At 36.0% G+C, this 20,080-nt stretch overlaps 4 protein-coding genes across 27 annotated transcripts in view; 2 read left to right on the top strand and 2 right to left on the bottom strand.

Moving 5' to 3' along the window:
• The window catches only part of LOC123314895 (gamma-aminobutyric acid type B receptor subunit 1), a 118,415-nt gene extending 117,182 nt beyond the window's left edge, over window positions 1-1,233 (bottom strand). Inside the window, exon 1 of one of the 2 annotated variants that reach the window (XM_044900298.1) lies at window positions 847-1,233. In XM_044900298.1, the coding sequence (XP_044756233.1) occupies window positions 847-849 (3 nt within the window). In that variant the 5' untranslated portion in view covers window positions 850-1,233. The remainder of the gene's footprint in view (window positions 1-846) is intronic. The other variant, XM_044900299.1, reaches the window with a different exon arrangement.
• Window positions 365-5,012, top strand: LOC123314904 (mediator of RNA polymerase II transcription subunit 22). Of its 2 annotated transcripts, none has more exons than XM_044900354.1 (3): window positions 365-455; window positions 4,557-4,770; window positions 4,853-5,012. In XM_044900354.1, exons 1-3 carry the CDS (start codon window positions 434-436, stop codon window positions 4,956-4,958), a joined length of 342 nt encoding a protein of 113 aa, XP_044756289.1. In that variant the 5' UTR covers window positions 365-433; the 3' UTR covers window positions 4,959-5,012. The 2 variants fall into 2 exon arrangements, with proteins under 2 accessions (XP_044756289.1, XP_044756287.1); XM_044900352.1 differs by lacking the exon at window positions 365-455 and adding an exon at window positions 4,273-4,482.
• LOC123314896 (modifier of mdg4-like) overlaps window positions 3,564-20,080 on the bottom strand; it is a 41,590-nt gene continuing 25,073 nt past the window's right edge. The window contains exons 4-6 of one of the 21 annotated variants that reach the window (XM_044900304.1): window positions 12,969-13,052; window positions 12,214-12,472; window positions 11,513-11,585 (exon numbers count right to left, since the gene is read on the bottom strand). In XM_044900304.1, the coding sequence (XP_044756239.1) occupies window position 11,585; window positions 12,214-12,472; window positions 12,969-13,052 (344 nt within the window). In that variant the 3' untranslated portion in view covers window positions 11,513-11,584. Of the gene's footprint in view, window positions 3,873-4,964; window positions 5,433-5,549; window positions 5,954-6,263; window positions 6,601-6,859; window positions 7,219-9,637; window positions 9,942-10,249; window positions 10,519-10,934; window positions 11,067-11,154; window positions 11,586-12,213; window positions 12,473-12,968; window positions 13,053-13,269; window positions 14,477-14,632; window positions 14,990-15,713; window positions 16,088-16,317; window positions 16,832-16,959; window positions 17,619-18,171; window positions 18,292-18,499; window positions 18,835-19,116; window positions 19,566-20,080 lie in introns of those variants that run through there. The other 20 variants (XM_044900346.1, XM_044900301.1, XM_044900334.1 and 17 more) reach the window with 20 other exon arrangements.
• On the top strand, window positions 7,564-9,660 carry LOC123314900 (lipase 1-like). 2 transcript variants are annotated; one of them, XM_044900347.1, is made up of 6 exons: window positions 7,564-7,812; window positions 8,017-8,321; window positions 8,463-8,715; window positions 8,935-9,090; window positions 9,165-9,249; window positions 9,309-9,660. In XM_044900347.1, the coding sequence occupies exons 1-6, from the start codon at window positions 7,711-7,713 to the stop codon at window positions 9,605-9,607; spliced, it is 1,200 nt and encodes a 399-aa protein (XP_044756282.1). In that variant the 5' UTR covers window positions 7,564-7,710; the 3' UTR covers window positions 9,608-9,660. The 2 variants fall into 2 exon arrangements, with proteins under 2 accessions (XP_044756282.1, XP_044756283.1); XM_044900348.1 differs by lacking the exon at window positions 7,564-7,812 and adding an exon at window positions 7,819-7,959.

Below are 20,080 nucleotides of genomic sequence, written 5' to 3'. Positions count from 1 at the left end.
TTATGAGTGATTGATGTTTTTGAATTGTTATCGAGTGCCTTTTTCGTAGGATAGTCATGGATTTTTTTCATAGGAAAGGACATTCGAAAATGAAGGAGAAATTTTTGGTACAACTTCTCTAATAACATAAGCAATAGAATAAAATATCGAATACGCAGTCTGTAACTTGAAAGAATACACCTGTACCGAAATAATACTGATGAAAAGCGAAAGAAAATGTGCTTTCACTCCTACGATATTTGTGTGTGGTTGCTACAAGTTTCCTCTCCTGAAATTTTGAATATTCCACTCCATGATCAATGAACAGCGTCATAAGAGATTCCTGACATAAGACCTAAGATTTCGAATTAAATTTGAATTATATTTGCAGGAGACCAAAAGATGTCAATCTGATCCATCAAGATTCAAAAACTGACGCCAGTATTTCCCAAGGATGTTTCAAGCATCATTAAAAGGTAGGTGCAAAAAAAATTTCCCGACAATTACTTCCTCAACGTATGGCACATCTGATCCGAAGCAATTTTTTGCGCTCGACATTCAACCCGCATTCAAATACCATTCAGCCGTAGATGAAACGCCACCCCAATTCTCAATCAACTCCAAATTAATCCCATTTCGTCCCACCACTTTCCGATAACAGGTGAATGCTAACGTCTGTCAAAGCTAAAGACCCAGACCGCCTGGCCTCGTCGCTAAAATCCAATTCACACCTCCACCACCCCCTCCACCCCTCTCCGGTAATTAAGCGAAGAATTTAATTTCCCGAAAGGAAGCAGTGCCAACGACACGCCAACTTAACATCCCCCCATGCAACGCGATACCACCACCTCGGGGCCAACAACTCACCATTATTTCATATTTCTAGTTGATCCGTAACGAGCAAACTAATTGAAAATGTCTGTCTGTAGCGACCGCATTCATGACACAGACCGCCAAGATATGACACACCTCCCCGAGCGGCATGCTGCTAGTCCAGGGTCCTGAGGAGGCCCGTCGGGGCCGAAACGTGGCACATGCCGTCGTCACTTGAACCGACTTGCACTACACTCGCGCGAAACACGTTGCAGCAGGCGTTAGCGGGCTTCGCTCCACATCGGGCCGCGCTCTCTATTGATCTGGCCGACGCTGAGAGCAGACTCTGGCGTTTCGCTCTAAGGACTTGGCAACAATGACGCCCTCCGTCGAGCTGGTCGGCAGGGAATGCGCCCCCAGTTCGCAGGACGCAGCTCGTCCTGCTCACCTGGAAATTCATTTTTCATCGTTACATATTTACAGTTTACGTAAGGTATGCCACTTGACGGAGTCAATTATTCTTATTTCTGACTTTGGCTGATGACCGTGCGGATTGCTACGGTCGTTATTTAGGGGAGAGGTTTTTTCCGTTGCCCCAGACAAGGATTGATAACTCGGCGAGCTGTTGGGGTGACCTGGGAAAGCCGTGAGTTAGGGTAGGAGCTGCATGCGGGAGTATTTTTCTATGAAGGTGGATGATCAACTTTGTAGTTGTGTCAGAAGAAGCAAAAGAGGCTTATGCCTTAGGGACACCTAAGCCCCACTCGCCAGAAGGGGCACACAAACACCACTAAGCCTTTCTGTGGTATAGGAAAATGCACAAATAAGAAAGAGTTTCTGGAGAAGGAAGAAACCATAAGAGAAACACTGTGGAGGAATCTTCCAGGAATGGATCATTCCAGAAAATTGGTTGGTCCTATCACTACAGTACGAAAGCGCTGTGCCACACCAAAAAAAAATTCCAAATGTACAATTCCGACTTGCAAGTCGGAATTCTGAGATTCATATCAGAATTCTGAGATACATATCAGAATTCTGAGATGCATATCAGAATATATATATATATATATATATATATATATATATATATATATATATATTCTTTTGATATAGAGCATTACAATCTTGAACACCAAACAATAATTATAGCATGTGTATGCGATACAGTTTTAGCAGAGGTTAGCGTAACGGGGTACCATACAAATTGGTGTATGATACAAGAGCTTAGGGAAAAACCTCAGTAAAAAAACCCTTTCTCCCCGTGAGTGTAGTGGATTGTAATTGTTCACGAAATAAGCTGAAATATTCCATATTGAAGGGCATCTCGCACTGCAAAAATTGATTCTTTTTTCTCCAACAAAAAGGAAAATCCAGAAGGTCTTCTCCAAGATACCAGAAACTTTTATCTGAAATGAAGAGAAAACAAAAGCAGAAAAACGTAAAATAATAAAATTAGATTCAATATGTCAGATTGACCTAAAATTGACAACCCAATTCAAAAAAGATTCGGAAACTGCATGTATAGCTCTAAAACCATCCTGAAATTTATAAATTGGACAATGATTAACTAGATGATTTATGGTTTCTTCTGGTTCCCCGCATTCACAACTAGGGCTTTCAACTGAATTCCACCTGAAAAGCATGCTATTGCAACGTCCGTGACCTGTTCTTATACGATTCAGAATACACCATATTTTCCTGGGAAGATCAAAACCAGGAACTCTATTCGAAGGATCAGTTACTAATTCTTTGTTGAAAATAGTGCACCTATTCCATTCAGACTGCCAAAGGTCTTTGTCCCTTATATTCGAATTAAGAAAAGAGTTGGACCATAAAGGTTTACGCGACTTCAGTCTTGGAATGGTATTTTCGGGAATATAGGATAGAATTGGGAACGAGTCTGGATAGGATTGGAATTTTTTCCAGGAATTCATAACCGCAGTCTGTCTACGAATATGAGGCGGTAAAATGTTTGAAAGAACTGGTAACCATTGAATAGGTGAAGATCTAATAGTTCCAGTTATGGTTCTCATGGAAAGATTCAGTTGTGCATCAATTTTCTGAGATACAAGTCAGAATTCTGAGATGCAAGATAGTAGTGGGGCTAGAATTGGTCGAATGTGCTTTGTTGCATTCGATTGTCGCCGAATCATGTGAGCAAAATGCCGACTTCCGACTTGTACCTCAGAATTCCGACTTGTATCTCAGAATGCTGAGATGCCTATCAGAATTCTGACTTACATGTCGAAATTCTGAGATGCAAGTCAGAATTCTGACTTGCAACTCCGAATTCTGAGATACAAGTCAGAATTCCGACATGCAAGTCGGAATTCTGAGATACAAGTCGGAATTCTGAGGTACAAGTCGGAAGTCGGCATTTTGCTCACATGATTCGGCGACAATCGAATGCAACAAAGCACATTCGACCAATTCTAGCCCCACTACTATCTTGCATCTCAGAATTCTGACTTGTATCTCAGAATTCCGACTTGTAACTCAGAATTCCGACTTGCAATTCGGAATTCCGACTTGTATCTCAGAATTCCAACTTGTAACTCAGAATTCCGACTTATATCTCAGAATTCGGACTTGTAACTCAGAATTCTGACTTAACAAGTCGGAATTATATCAGTGCCTTCTTCAAGTTATTCATCATTCAGTTGCCAGTATATTTGTGGAATTGTTTTCAAAAATCGAAATCTACGTGAATCTTTAAACTGTGAAAATTTATAAATTTTAGGGCAGGTTCAAAATAGTAAAACAAAAAACAGTTTCAGTGATATAAAGATTTATTCAATAGTACATTCCTCTTGATTGATAGATAGTCTTCAAAGTGAACGTTTCGATAGCAATTATGCGTTCTTGAGGTACAGTATCATAACTTTTGTTATGACTGTGTTCTCCACTGAGGATGATGGTTTGGTCAACTCCAATGACACACCTCGCTTTGCAGGTGCCTGAATCGTATAAATGGCATTTCCAGTAGGTGCTCCTGTTACTACTTCTGTGTTTTATGAATTTATAATTGTCTACCACCAGATTGGGTGTGTTCCCTCTGCCCTTAATATATATAACTGAAACTAAAATTGAAAACTCTCAGTATACGTTAAGAAAAGTTTATTTCGGCATATATTCATGCATTCGAGAGATATTATCAAATAAAAGTTATATCGACTGTTTGCAGGAAAAGACATAATAAAGGACTTCATCAATAAATTATTAGTGTAATATCGATTACAGTTTCGTTTTGTTGCATAATTCATCCTATATAAAAATAAAACGACAGTCGTCTCTACGAATCAATGAAAATGACTGAATGCTTTAAATATTATAGGAAGAAAATCCTATAATCCATACTTTTTGCGTGAAAATACAAGTAATTGAAAAACCACAACATTCGGTGTTGGACGTCTAGCGGATGATATCTGAAGTACTCAAATGGTTCGAGCAATAATTAAGAGAGGGCGATACGTCATTACAGAAGTTATCCATAAGGAAAAGAGACATAACCTGCAAATCAAAGACCATACAACAACAAAAACAACATTTGTTTGGAATAGTTTCGTGTTATATTTCTAATAATCACAATGTCAGCCCAAAGATCATTGACTCACAGTAAAGAAGCCCTCTTAAAATTGTATAGAACACGACTGAAAGACGACGTGAAAAGTATGCTAGAAAACTTCGAAGGTGATTGAATGGATTTACATATTTTGTGTGGTTTTCCGACAATGGGATACCTACCTTACTCTTTTCCTTTTCAGAAATAGTAAAACTTGCTAAAGGAGAGCATGATACACAGCTGTCCAGAATGACACAGTGTGAACAAGATACTTTCGAGATGCATGTTCGAGCAGCTAATATTGTTCGAGCCGGTGAATCTCTGATGAAATTAGTGTCTGATATCAAACAGTACCTGATTTTGAATGATTTCCCTTCAGTCAACGAAGCTATTACACAAAATTCCAAACTCTTTAGGTGAGAAAAAGATGGTTTACATTATTATAGTTTCGTGATTAGTCAAGGTGCAAGGAGCTTATTATTGTTGTTTCATTCACAGAACCAAACAAGCTGAATGCGACCAAAAACTGATGTCTTTGCGAGATGACATAGCTGCAGATCTGTATGACTTGGAAGAGGAGTACTACAGTAGTATTAATAAATAAACTATCTCAGTGTTATTGTGTATACATCAATATGTGAATATATTTTTTGTTGTACTGTTTCTTTTATTTAGCAATATAATAATCCTAAACACATCCACGAACATACTGTAGTTCCATAAAGAGTTATTATAAACTTATATAAATATATGTCGAATACCATTTCCAACGAATTCTCGAAAAAGCCTTCTTTTTCTGGAAAAATAATGAACAATTTCTATTCTGCTCAGTACCTTTTGACCCTTACTACTGAAGAAGATATAGGTTTTACATTCAGGGTGGGTGGTGAGTGATTATGGTTTTGATGAACCTTCAATAATTTCCCTGACGTTATTGCGAAAGCTTTGCATTTTGTTTTATGGCTTGCACCACACCGCCATCGAGTGTAGTTCTCATGGGTACTATGAATTAGGTAGCAGTAGTTTTCGAAAAGTATCTTTGGGTGCACTTTACCAGAGTGCAATATGAATATTGTACCTGAAAAATTATATATTAGTCATATTCTTGGTTTCACAAAACTCCAATAGTGAATGAATAAATTCTTCTCTGCATGATTATATTTTATTGATTTATGGAAGGGTATTAAACAAACTATCAAAATGAATCTCTTCTTTATGTAACAAATGGTTAAAACATTTAGAAGGTCACTTTAGAACACGAGTTAGTTCAGGCTATTAAGTTCAAAAAAAAATTCTGAGGAAAATCCTGTAAATGGAGCCGAAAGCTTCAATGAGTTGGAAAGTCCCTGGAAACCTGAACAATCTTTCTGATCAGTACATTTTCATCGCCAGTTTCGGGAAAAGGTGCGGTGTGATTGTGAAATTTGAGAAATCTGACTCTACTCCCTTGGTACGTCCAGAGCGCAGCTCTGCAACTTTTGTTGTAATAGCCGTTACAACGCCATCTTGTTCTTCCCTCAACCTTGCGATGGAGCGAGAAATCATAGCCCTCAAAAATGAGTTTAGGGTTTCTTATTCCTTTAACGAAATAAATCGTTCCTGAAATACAGAGATGTAAATATACTACTGATCCTCAAGAGCATTGGTATCAACGCAGGTGTCTATGGTGAATAATTCATTCAGAAATGAAAGAAAAACCGATTGTTGAACAAAGAAACATTAATATATAAAGACCTTATATACTGAAAGTATATAACGTTGATGAAAAAACACTTTTGCATCAGGTATCGCGAACACTCTGTATTTTCCTGTATTCCATCAACACTTTTTTCCATGATATATTTGTTTCATCTCTACATAACGATACAACTTTTCTAGTATCGATCAGTGTTCGTCAAATGAAAACATGTTAGTTTAAAACCATTTATTCGATAATGAAAAAATACTCAACATGTCATATAGTACACAGTGTTAATACAAATACCCATAATCTCTATTCTTGACCACTGTAATAATAGAAGAAGCTACTTTAGTAGTGTCAGAATTGAATGTTGGAGGATGATTATGAGGTTTGTACAAGTAAAGAAACCTTCCCAACGTTACAGCGTAAGATCTGCATCTAGTTTTGTTGCAGTTTCCACACCTCCATCTTGTGGAATCCGGTAGTCTTTTGCGAATAACATATTCGTAGTTTTCGAACATTATTTTTGGGTGGCTCTTTCCCGAAGGCAGGAAATAGATGATACCTGAAACCAGACGTATTAGCGTTCGGTATTCATAAACAGTTCTTTCCAAAAGTCCTCATACTTTTTCCACACTGCACTACTTACTAGAACTAAAACACTTTGAGCAATTAATTCACCAAGTAACAAAGAAATATAGGAGCCTAAAGCCATAAAATAAATGACACATCTTTTGCTCGCGCTAATTTGGAATATTCTCTACACACATTTTCCATTCGATATAACCAGATCCTTCTTCGAACAAATAACAAAAAGAAAAATCTAAACTGAAACATTTATTCCACATGACATAGATACAAAAATAACGTGTACCTATATAGGTATATATTACAAACTCCAAATTTACAACAAACTATGGAGCATAATAGGAATTGGGCCTGTGAACTTCAACAACTTGGGTGAACAAACTTTCGTGGCCTTCGGTGGAATTAGATTCGTGGTTGTGTGGTTTCATTATATACAGGCATTTTCCTGTGGTGTAAATCCTGGATTTGCACTTCGTCTTGTTGCAATAACTGCACCTCCATCTGGTCGATCCTTGAGTTCTGATATGCATTATAAACTCGTTGTCTTCGAAGATTATTTTGGGATTTTTAAGGCCGCTCTTTATGTAGATCACAGCTGAAAATGGATCATTAGTATCGAAACATAACACTTCAATTAATCCTTTTCAGCATTAGGAAAATGTATTTCGCGTAAAAACGCTTATTTATTCGCCTAATTTCTGATCCTCATATCCTGATATGAGACTTTTTCCTATCGTTTATATCTATGAAGGAAGTGACAATGTTTTTGGCTACTGCCAATGTAACAGAATGTGAAATAGAAGTGGCAATAGGAAAACAGGAAAAATAATTGCGATAATGGTCAATATTCATCTTGTAATCGTAACAATTCCAGCCATAAACGTCATTTGTTGGACAAAAGTAGTTCTGCATAAACACGGTTAATCCATCAGACAATTACCTGCACGACTTGATTTCTTAACATCGAAAAACCGTCATAATCAAATATTACATTCCTAATTATCATATTGAGTATTTTGTTGATTTCCGAAAGGATATAAATAATAATTATTATTTATCGCTGTAGTAGATAATTTCGGTGAAGGAAATGGCTCATGTTCACTCGTTGATAATTCTTTTTTTGTGCCGTGTGATCTTGGGCGAGAGTGGTTGGACGATGGATTACGATGTAGATGGCGATTTGAGTTTAGTGAGTTTTTTCGATGTGTGGTAAATATGCTACGAACATATTTCTTTATGTTGATAAGGTGCTGGGATATGTTTCTGACACGTTTATGTATGCTACAAAGTATTCAGCACCAGATCTTTCACGAATTTGCTTTGAAGGGACTACTAGGTGTGAATTTAAACTTATATTTGAGTTTCCGATTCATCTGACTCAATCTCTTTGTAGGACGATTTAGTGAAGAAACTCGGATACGACGGTATTGAATCGTACTATGGTACCGCTCCAGACGGCTACATCATAAACGTCAAACACATCAAAAGAGAGAATGCGCAAAATTTAATGCCTGTACTTTTCGTACATGGACTTACAGCATGCGCAGATAGCTTCTTCGTGAAGAAAAACGAATCTGGGCCAATTTTTCTGGCAGATCATGGTTATGACGTCTGGCTCTTGAACAGCAGGGGTACTAGAGAATCCAGCAATCACACTATACTGAACCCAGACAACGATAAGGAATTTTGGTACTTCAGGTGAGTAACGAGAAGACGTAGATATATCTTGTACGCATTTGGAGCATCCCATTCTGTATATTGTGAGGCTTTTGAGTGAATGATGAATATTGAGAAAATTAGGAAACTTACTGTATGGTTCGTACAGAATATTTGTTTCAGCTGGCAAGAAACAGGCCTCTACGATCTCCCGTTAGCGATCGACGTTGTCTTGAAGCATAATGTGCACGACAAATTGTTCCTTATTGGACATTCCGAGGGTTCTACCATCATTTTCGTCACTTTATCAGAAAGACCGGAATATAATGAAAAGGTGGCCCTCTCAATCCATTGGGGAACGTCGGTTTACCATAAGGGATGCTCATCGGTACTATTTCTATCAGCGTTGTGCAAAGTACTTGAGCCGATGCTTTTAGTAAGTGAACTTGTGGGTTTTAAAAATTTATCTTGCAACGCAAAATAGTTATTTATGTATCAAGGACCAAAAACTGTCTATTACAGTCGAGTCTGTAAAGTGATTGCCGCGGCGCAGCCGAGGATAGCAAGCAGGCGAGACAATATAGACAGTTTTTATGGGATTGCCTCTTCAGGGTTGACAATGACGGTAAATGAAACTGATTTTTTTTGTCAACAGGATTTAACAGAAAGACTGAGCTTTTTTGGAACTAGACCGATGTCTAAATTGAGGGACATGATAGTATTGATGTGTAGATATACAATATTCAAGAGCGCCTGTTTTGAATTGGCCAAATTTGGCTTACAGAGTGAAGATTCTCAGATTCAGTATGTAGTGAGTGTATGCTAAGTTTTAATAATATCATTCAAAAAATTTTCTGCATATAAACTTTCGTTTTTTTCTGACAGCGCGATTGGTCATTCTACATTAGTAAGTCATTGTGTGGAGGCAGTATTAGGGAACTTCAACACTACATGCAGGTGGGGCTCACTGGTGAGATTAAGGCTATTATAACTAAACGACAATTTTTTAAAATAAAATGGTCCTTCCAGGTAGATTTGCAAGATTCAGCTATGGACCTAAGAGAAACCTTCAAGTGTACAATTCAACAGAACCCCCTCTTTTCCACCTGGAAAACGTCAAATCTCCAGTCGTTCTGTGGTGTGGTAAAAAAGACGTTTTTTGTGTCGACGATGACATGAACAAATTGAAGTCCCAGTTGCAGAATGTGGTGACAACAGACTTCAGGGGTCACAAATTGTTCAGTCACATCGACTTTCTGGTAGCGAAGGACGTTGATAAATACATCTACAAGGATATGCTGGCTTTGATGAAAAAATATTCGACTTAAACTATTCTTGTTCGAAGAGAAACAGTGAAAAAATTAAACTGAATATTTATTTACATGGTTTACATTTTCGTTTACAGATTCTTGGTTGGTAATATGGTAACAAGGTGCTTAACTCCCATATTAATTTTTTCAGGATCGATGTCAGATTTGTGGTTGTGACTATTTATTAATCTGACTGTTTTTCCCCTGGAATAAAGGATGGCTTTGCACTTGAATTTGTTGTAGGACGAACAACGCCATCTTGTTTGGTTTTCCTGCTTCTGACTCAAACTGAACGAGTAGTCGTTCAGAATGATTTTAGGATATTTTTTGCCACGCAATATATGAATGATACCTGAAAATGGATTCGTCAGTAAATAGTGGTGTAGAAACTCACATACACTCACATGGGGTCACTTAAAAATTCGTCAAGACCGAACGGTTGCTTCGAGATCGCTGTGGTTCTCAGATTTTGAACTAGAAGAGTTGCTTCTTCGTGATGTGCATCACTTTCCGATCTGTGATTATTTTACAAGCAGCAAAAAGCTGGGATCATTGAATAAAGAAAAATTCTTTATTCAAAGGTAAGTACAGATTGGACTTATTTTTTGAGGCGACACGGCTGATGCCAGCAATACTAAGGAGAAAGTCAATGATTTCAACCACTGATCAATATATTTATTCACGATTGTAAACAATATTGACTGTTTTTGACGTCGTTCCTTCTAGTTTAGGATTGATAGGCGCATGATTATGCTGCTTAAAAATGCGTACAGTACATTGGGAAGTTTGTAGTCGGCATTTGCACCTATTCTTCAAATACCGCGAACAACGCCATCTTGTTACCTCTTTACTCTTCTGATACAAGAGGAACATGTTGTTGTGAACTATAAGTTTTGGATTTATTGTCCCAGGAGCTATGAAGATTATATCTGAAAAGTACACTTGTTAGTTATTTTGGCTCTCTACCATATAAATGAAATTTTCAGAAAAGATCAGTTGTATCCCCCAAAAAAACTGGACTAACAGTATTAGAAAATAATATGCTGACTTCACGAGATGGAGGCACCAATATGCAAAGAATTTCGATACCTGAAACTTCAACTAGATTCTCAGAATAATTTTTTCATACTGAGGAATTTGGTTTTCAACTTTTTAATTCGAAAAAATAGTTCACATAAAACAACTGAAATATAGGGTCACTTTTTCTCCTCTTCTTCATCGCCAGACGCATACAAAATTGTCACCAATCTTTTCGTACTCAATGTGTCGGAAGGTTTGAGATAAGAAGGGTTATGATTATGCTCGCTGATGACTTTAACGACGTTTCCGAACGTTTGCAATTTACATTTGCAGCGCGTCCTAGAATACCAATTGCAACGCCAACGGGTTAATTCCTTGGTTTGTCTATAAACAACGAAGACATTTTCATTTACCACCAGTTTGATATTTTTGATTGCCGGCATGACATAGATGGTACCTAAAAATTTTCACGTCAGAATTTGCCATGTCCCAAAGAAGAATAACAAAATGCTCAAATAAAAAAAATAACTCACTCAAAAGACCAATTTAAATCAGGAATGTTTTATTAGGTTATCCAATACAGTTATGTTATCCTAGGACAGAAAAATTTAAAAAAACTATTCAAATTCAACATCACCAAGGTAAAATGTTCTTGGGACAATTATCCCAAGAATTTCACCAGGTGATTATGTCTTTTCACATTGAGACTCAGCCATAGTTTTGTCACACCTAATGATATGGGCTTTCTGAGGAATCATAACAAACAGTTTATCTTTATCGATGTCCGGTTGGTGATTATGACCACGTGTAAGTTTGATAGTTTTCTGGTAAGTGATAAGTCTCGCTTTGCAGCTCATAGATCGATATCTGGAACAAATCCAATTGGTCCTGTCCACTTTTTTCTGGTTTATCACGAAAGAATAGCCATCTAGGATTATTTTTGGGTGTTTAGTTCCGGGCACTATATAGATTTCACCTGAAAACCACCGTGTTAGAAAATGCCCTACTTTTCTTATGATTCGTCCAAGAAAGTATGTGCTATGCACATTTATATATGGCTACAGTACAACAATACTCATGTGTATTCACTGAATTTAACAGAAAGGATCAAACTCTTTATATAACTCTGAAGAACAGTGAATTCTTCAGGTGAAACAAGTTTTGAAACGCCAGGATTCAGGATGCTGAAGTACTACCAACTAGTGAGGAGCAATCCTGGACAACAAGTAATATTGAGAGGAAATCCCCAGTAATATTCTAATCTACAGGTTCAGAAAAATGATCTGCGGAAAATGAAAGCCAATTTTATCGTGCCAAACTGTAGCCAAATGTATTATGAAGGCTATAAAGAGATAACTTTATAACCCTTAGCAGATTCGTCATCTTCATGGCACACTGTTGGATTATTGTCAAGCTCAACTCAACGATATGTTGATAAATTCAATTTTTCCGTTAGCCCCAAAGAAAAATACCCTTGGGAGATCAAATCATGAGGTGAACAACTGGAACCACTTACTGATTAGCGCTCTCTTTCTTATGCCTCGTGCCTCGCAGATTATTTTCCGAACCTGCATTTATATACAGGGTGGGGCGCAGAAACTTACTAATCCGAATCGCGCACAATTGTGACCTTCTTCTGAAAATAATTTTTCAGGATATCCTTGTCGATCCAGGATTCATGATTGTGCGCGTTTTTTATAGTGACAGTGGCCCCGGAAGTTCTAGCGGTCGATCTACATCTAGTTTTCGTGTAGCTGCTACATCGCCATCTAGTTGAACTGTTCCTCTTTTTCTCTATGATGAAATCGTGAGAATCTACAATCAATTTTGGATTTTTGAGACCTCTAGCGAAGTAAACGATATCTGGAAAAAATAATATATAAAATAATAGTTGGTCAAAAAGGGGTGAGGAAATGGAAACACAAATTCTACATAGATCGCAGTTTAGTTTATTATAGGTATAGGAACAAAGAAGTATGAATTCATCAAAGTTTTATATTTGAAACATTCAAGAAACAAATTTAAACGAAAAGTTTTTTCATTTGAAACAAAAAATCAACAAAGATAAAAATCAAAACAAACATGAAACTAAAAAATTTTAAAGCTTCAACCAAACATTTCGAATAAAATTCTAACAAGCTTAACATCGGATTAGACGAAATTTCGACTCAATAGCATCATTCATATCTCTTGATAATCACTTCTTGACGAAACATTTTTTTGAGTTCCTCGTCGAGTACTGTAGGACCATGGTTGTGTCCTCTGACCAAGCAAACAACTTTTCCGGAAGTTACTATCCTCCCTTTACACTTTGGCTCTTTGAAAGTGTTGTAGTTGCGACAAACCCAAGTTGTTTTACCTTCTCTCTTAGCCGATACAGTGAACATGTATTTGTCCAACACCAACTTCGGGTACTTTAGTCCTGATGTAATGTAAATATAACCTGAAATTTATTTAGTTACACAGTTGATACACGAACATATGAAAACAAAGTTGAAATGGATAAATAAATATATAATCAAACATTATATCATGACACATGATAAATCAATGATAAATTCTTAAATGAACACAGCAAATATGGAGTTTCATGGGAAATATTTGAATTTCTTTCAAATTATATGGTACCTGACCCTTCAAATCTGTCCGTAAAAAATCGATTCATGAAATTTTTTTATTAGTAGATAAAATTTCACAATCCATACATCGCAAAGATAAAATCACTTGTTAAACAATAACAAGAATATTAATTAACATTAATAAACATTTGCTTCAATCCGGAAAAATATTTCATTGAGGGAAGATCGTGAAAATTACAAATCTAACTTAAAAATCTTACTTAAAAATAAAACTAGTTCTATAAGAATGCCTATGGTATATGTATCTATTTTGCAATGTCAATAATTGTAACGAACTGAGGAACTGCGTTTTTATAACTAGGATTCGACGGTGGATGATTGTGAGAGCAGGTTAATTTTAAAGTTTTCTTGAATGTTATTGCCCTAGATTTGCACCTAGTCTTGTAATAAAGGGGGCACAACCACATCGTCTTTCCCTCCAATCTCCTATTGATAACGAATTCATCCCCTTTCACTACCAATTTCGGATTCTTCTTTCCAGGAACTATATATATAACATCTGAAAATATCACCATGTTATTCGAAAGAAATTATTACAGAGTATCGAAAAAATTGTGATCATTTACCACTATTTGATATAGAGAGTTTATCGGCGCATTATAATTGTTTAAAAGTTTGTTTTCGGATTTTTTTATATTTTATTTTAATTTTTTCAACATTGGACGATAAATACATAAATTAAAATCCCAAAAAAACTAATATTTTCAAACCAAAAGGATGATAAATTTAAACTTTCAAAATAAAACTAAATAACAGTTGAATTTTTTATGGATTCTCTCCTCAACATAGAAAAGAAAAACGAATGTTCCACCCAAAATATTTTTCCATCAAATTCGAAATTAATTATAACACAAAATAATTCCTTCATGTCGAAGCTAAAATAGCTATTGCACTAAAAAATACATCATATTTCATTTTCCAGATGCACCCTGAATAACATTCGTTCTGTTATGAACGTTTCATGTATACAATTCTCCTTCATTTTCCTTGTATATCACCACCCTGAGAGACGTGGCCTTCTCTATGTTTGGATTCATGGGAAAATGATTATGCTGAAATCGCACAACCACCTGATTTCCTGAAGTCACGAGTCTTGAGTGACACTTCGTCTTGTAATACTGTGTGCATCTCCACAAGGTTTTGTGTTTCCTTTGTATGCTTCTTTCGTATTCATCCCCTTGTAAAATAATTTTGGGGTATTTCTTTCCCGCTATCACATGGATTGTTCCTGAAACGAACACTTATGGAATATCACGTCTACACTGGAAAAAAATACATACGGTTACAAACACTCGATTATTGGAATCAATTTTCAGCAGGTTCCTAAACTGACCTTATTTCCACTGTGAGTGTGAATGCATTTTGGTACCAATTCAAAATCGTATTGAAATGAAAGATTTAATGAGAATAATTCAATACGTAAAATAATATAACAAAAAATAGAAATTTCTAGCCAAAACGAAAAATATATGGGTGTATTATTGTCGGTCCATTTTATGCCTGAGTATCTTAACCTTCAAAGGAGTAGCTTTCTCTGCTTTATGTTCGATTGGTTCATGATTATGAACATTACTCATTCTGACTATTTGGCCGTAGGTTACCAGTTTGGACCTGCATCTTGTTTTGTAATACTGCGTACATCGCCAGTAGTTCTTGAATTCTGTTTGATGGCTTCTTCGGTATTCGTAATCGTCGACTAGGAGTAAAGGATTCTTCTTTCCTGGTACTACGAATACAATATCTAAAAACAAGAGGATTTCAATGACATGGAAACCGATGATGAATATTTGGACAACTTGACAGAGATTATTATGAAAATAATGAAGAATATTATACTTCTCCTTGCTGGATCCTCTTGATTCTCGATGAAGTCAACATTTTTATCACTTTGTTGTGGTTTGCTTTAGTAATAAATGAATAAAAAGCGATTGCACACAAACAAGCACACACGACAAACAAAAAACTTTTTTCCCGGATACTGATTTTTTCCTGTGTAAGGAGGCACTTGTTGACAGATCCTAAATATGCCTTTTTTACTACCAATCATTCCAAAAAGTTATCGTTTATCCTTGGTACCTAGAGTGGTTGATGAATTTGTAGAGTATAAAGAAAAAAGATTATAAAATATTAAACACAATGAGACAATGAATAAATGGATAGACAATGGTCAGATAGAGCCATTCAAACAAGGGTTATGGGAGTTTTTGTAAGGAATGTTGTTATCTTCGCAGTCGCCCTCATTTATGAAAATAAAAGTCCCTTATTTATGTGAAATAATTTATGTCGAATCAACTCTGAATACTTAATATTAACATAATGAGGATAAATTCAGATGCATACCACCCGACGATATGAATATCGACAAGTGTTACGATCTGAATTGAACTAGCCAATTTGCCATCGTCAAGGCCCCAAATGGAGTACGCTCCACCGAAGAAAAGCAGATGCTGACCATGGTTTCGGCCTCATTTGGCCTCATCAGAGCAACATTTAATACTTAATATTAACATTCACCTTTATTCGTCATATACTTAATAAAATGAACATTTTGTGTCAAATAAATATTCGCTCACAATAAATGGGACTTCCTAATCTTTCTGAAGAATCTTCACCTTCAAAGGGGTGCACACCTCTCTTACAGGATTCAAAGGGGGATGGTTGTGTATTTTATTGATCTTAACAACATGTCCGTAAGTTATCAGGTTAGATTTGCATTTGGTTTTGTAATACTGCGAGCATCTCCAGTAGTTCTTGTGCTGGTTCTGATAGTTTCTCATGTATTCGTGTTCTTTAACGATTAGTTTTGGATATTTCTTCCCTGGGACAACGTACACAGTATCTAGAAAAGTATTTCTATAAAGAAAAGATCATTTGGGACAACATTCACAAAATACTAATACGCTTTGAAAATAATCGATGAAATATCACTTAAATTTTCATTATTCCTGAACTTGAACAGGCTGCTTCACTGCCACAATAACTTTCAGTTATCATCGCTTACCTATAATCTCTCTGAAGAAAGATAGTGATTATTGTGAAGGATGGAGAAGTTAAAAATGAACTTAACAATTTATTCAGACTCATATATTGAAACTTCATAACGAAAATGTCGAATTTGGGACCACACTCTGAAAATATAAACTCATTGCTGCGCAAGCAGAATCTCTCATTCGTGAATGGATGACTAGATTGTACGAACAATCCTGATGTATAATTGCGTATTATCACAATTATCAAAAACGGGGAAACAACGCTTTCTTCTTCAAGATTATTTGAAATTAATCAACAAGGGAGAGATGTCAAATTGACGAAATTAAAATAAACATTCATTCCTTCTTGTTCTCGTCGAAAGTCACCCTCAAAAGGTAGGTTTTCTTATGTTTTGGCTTCATGGGAGCGTGATTGTGCCCACAGGAAAATTTCACTGTACGTCCGTATGTTATCAGTTTCGATGAACAGCCTTTCTTGTAATATTGGGAACATCGCCAATACGTCCTCGTGTTTTTGCGTCTATTCCACTCATATTCGTCATCCTTCACGATCAGTTTCGGTCTCTTTCTACCAGGGGCCACGAATATTGTATCTAAAACACATTAGTTTCAAAACAGGTCGAAGATCTGAAAGGGCAACATCTAACATCTTCAGTTTTTCGAATGATGATGGAAAAATCTAATCAACAACTGAGAAAATAAAGAAAAATGAATACAAGAAAATGTTTGTGAACTTTTATCAGTCATTTAAAAAAGAATTAAGAATTAACAATCATAGACAAAAATGAAATTTAATGGAAAAATATGAAAACAAGAAAGATTGTAATACACACAACACTTATCTCGTGTTTATCGAAAAGGTATGGACACCATCACTCCGAAGTGATGAGAAATTTTATAATAAAATATAAAATTAGAAGTAATAGTAACTTTATGACACTTGCGTGAACTCCAGACCCACGAAATACAAGTTTTGGGGATTCAACATCTCCAGGGTCACCTTGGACAACACAAGCCACAATTATGTGAAAGCCGAAACGAAAAAAATTTTACTCTAAAAAGTATTACAGTTAAAAAAATTGTTATTCTGACTTTAAAATCACTCTACTATAAAAAAAGTTTGTGGCGTCGTTCATTTCAAAATTGTGACTCTCAAGGGTATCGGATCGTTTCTGTAGGATGGTCGAAGAGGATCATGATTGTGCTGTTCGGTTTTCTTCAACTTGTTGCCAAAGGTTCTGGCCTTGGCGGGGCATCTTGTTTTGTAGTAGGAAACGCAACGCCAAACAGTGTTTTCTTTAACTTTGTTATGCATTTCATACTCGTCTCCGTCCAGCAAAATCTTCGGATGTTTTCTACCGGGAACCACGTGGATTATGTCTGAAAGAACAGTTGGTTAGGATGGACCAAAGGATGCATCAACATACCTACATGAGAGTTTAGCATTCTTCCATAGTGGTTGCTCCATACAATCTTAAATCACGAATGATAATTGTGATTACAAGTTTTGATTCGATGTTAGAAAAGAATTAAATTGAGAATAAATTAAATAACAAGAAACGGATATAATAAAAAACAACAAGAATATCAAGAAATTAGTTTAATGTACAAATAAATCAAATGGTGGGAAAATAAATAAATGGTCTACAAAAATAAAATATTAAATCATCCATGATGAAAAATTCAATGATATACCTAAGGAATAAGGTAAAAACTTAATTGAAACTACGTCTAAAAGCTCCTAAATTAGAGCCATTTTTCACAAACATCCTTCTCATCTTGAAACACAGGAATGCCAAATATTATTTTGCGCTTATAATACGCACATTGATGGGTGATAGTTCGAGATGATTTACTCTCATCGGAAGATGATTATGATTGAATTTCTTCAGAAGAAGTTTACCGCTGGTGATCACTCTAGCTCTGCACTTACTTTTGTAGTATTGTGTGCAGCGCCATGCTGTTTTTCCTCCATATTTAAGATTCATCTCATACTCGTCCTCATGAACGATGATTTTCGGATTCTTTTTACCAGGTACAACAAAGATTGTGTCTGAAATAAGGCAATAGTTACGAGAGGTATAACATGAAAATAAGAAGCTGTTATACAAATCCTATGAACAATTTTCAACATAATAGAGACTATATTTGCGATCAACACTTAGCTGCACAACAACCAGGTCTTGTTCTTTCCATCTGAACAGGTTAAAGCGTGTTTAAGTCGCCACCAAAACATGACCCGAAGAAAATAATAAAAATACTCTCGATAAAAACAATTTATTAGTTCCAAATATGTGTCAAACTCATTATAATGGTGAAACGCCCATTCCTCAACACTCGGCCCTTAAATTCTTCACGAGTAGAACTTTTTGAGGTGTCGCTTTGGCATAATTCGGATTGCTCGGTGCATGGTTATGACCGCAAGTTATCTTCAAGACCTTTCCCCAAGTGATTGCTCGGGCCTTGCATTTGGTCTTATCGTAATCGATACACCTCCACATTGTTCTGCCTTTCAGTTTGTTATTTATTTTGAAAACGTAATCGTCCAGTATGATTTGGGGGTTTTTCCTCCCCAACATGACATGGATCATGGCTTCTGAAACATAATTTTAATCAATCAAAATCTTCCTACAATTACAATTTAATACAGGGGAAATTAAGTCCTCAAAAGTAATTTTGCCTCACTCTCCAATAGTCCGCTAAATCTAATTTCTGTCAGTTGAGTTTAAATTCAATTTTTTGGCTGAAAGACTTTTTCAATTAAAAAAAAATAGTACAATTATAGTTTTTGGGTCTGATCACTCTTCATTCAATAGCAATGGATATGACACAATTGGACAGAGTTTCAAAAGATTCCAGGAAAAAACAAAATGACACATGGTAATAATCTTTTATTGAATCCATGAAATAGATCTCCAATATTGGAGTGATTTGTTTGTTAGTCTCGTGACAATTAGAATCATGGAACCATTCTTTCATTATTTAAATCGAATTAGAAATGTTTTTCCTAAAAAACTAATGTTCAAACAGAAATAACTTAAAATTATTATTATTTTCTCCCTATAAGTTAGGGAAGTCGTTGCAAAATCACTGTTTTTTTGAACAGTGCCTTATGGGCGGAATTCAAAAACGTTGGATCATGATTATGATCTCGCTTCATTGTGCAGCATCGACCACTGGTCACAAGAGTCGCTCTACATTTCGTCCTGAAATAATGAGAACATCTCCATAACGTTCGGGTCTCCTTTCTTGTGTTTATTTGAAAGTCGTGCCCATCTAATACAATTTTTGGGTTCTTATTACCCTTATGGATGAATATTATTGTACCTGGAATGAAAATTGAGTTCAGGAAAAAAGGGTCAATCGACAATTTCTGTTGAAATTTGTAGAGGCAATGTTAAAATTTGTTGAAGCTCTGTTGAAATTTGTTCAGGCTGTTTAAATTTGTAGTATGTGTTGAAATTTGTTGGGGTTCTTTTGAAATTTGCTGAGGCTCTGTTGAAATATGTTCAGACTGTGTTAAAAATTGTATTATGTGTTGAAATTTGTTGAGGCAGTGTTAAAATTTGTTGAGGCTCTGTTAAAATTTGTAGAGGCTATGTTGAACTTTGTTGAGGCTATGTTGAGATTAGTTGAGGCTGTGTTTTCTTTTTCAATGCAGATGTGGTTAAAAGGTACACAATAACCCCATGGAAAATCATCTGATTATGTTGAAAGAGATGTCCTGCCAAATTTACTATTAACTGCGTCCAAATTTTCTCATTTTGACGTTTTTTTCTTTTCTGAGGTGCCTGTAATCTGTCAAATTGTTTTTGGTTGTCAACACATAACCGAACAAATTC

The sequence above is a fragment of the Coccinella septempunctata genome, chromosome 6, assembly GCF_907165205.1.
Source record: "Coccinella septempunctata chromosome 6, icCocSept1.1, whole genome shotgun sequence".
In the NCBI taxonomy this organism is placed as follows: Eukaryota; Metazoa; Arthropoda; class Insecta; order Coleoptera; family Coccinellidae; genus Coccinella; species Coccinella septempunctata.
The sequence above is the reverse complement of the archived record's forward strand: the minus strand, read 5'-3'. Positions and strand labels throughout refer to the sequence as shown.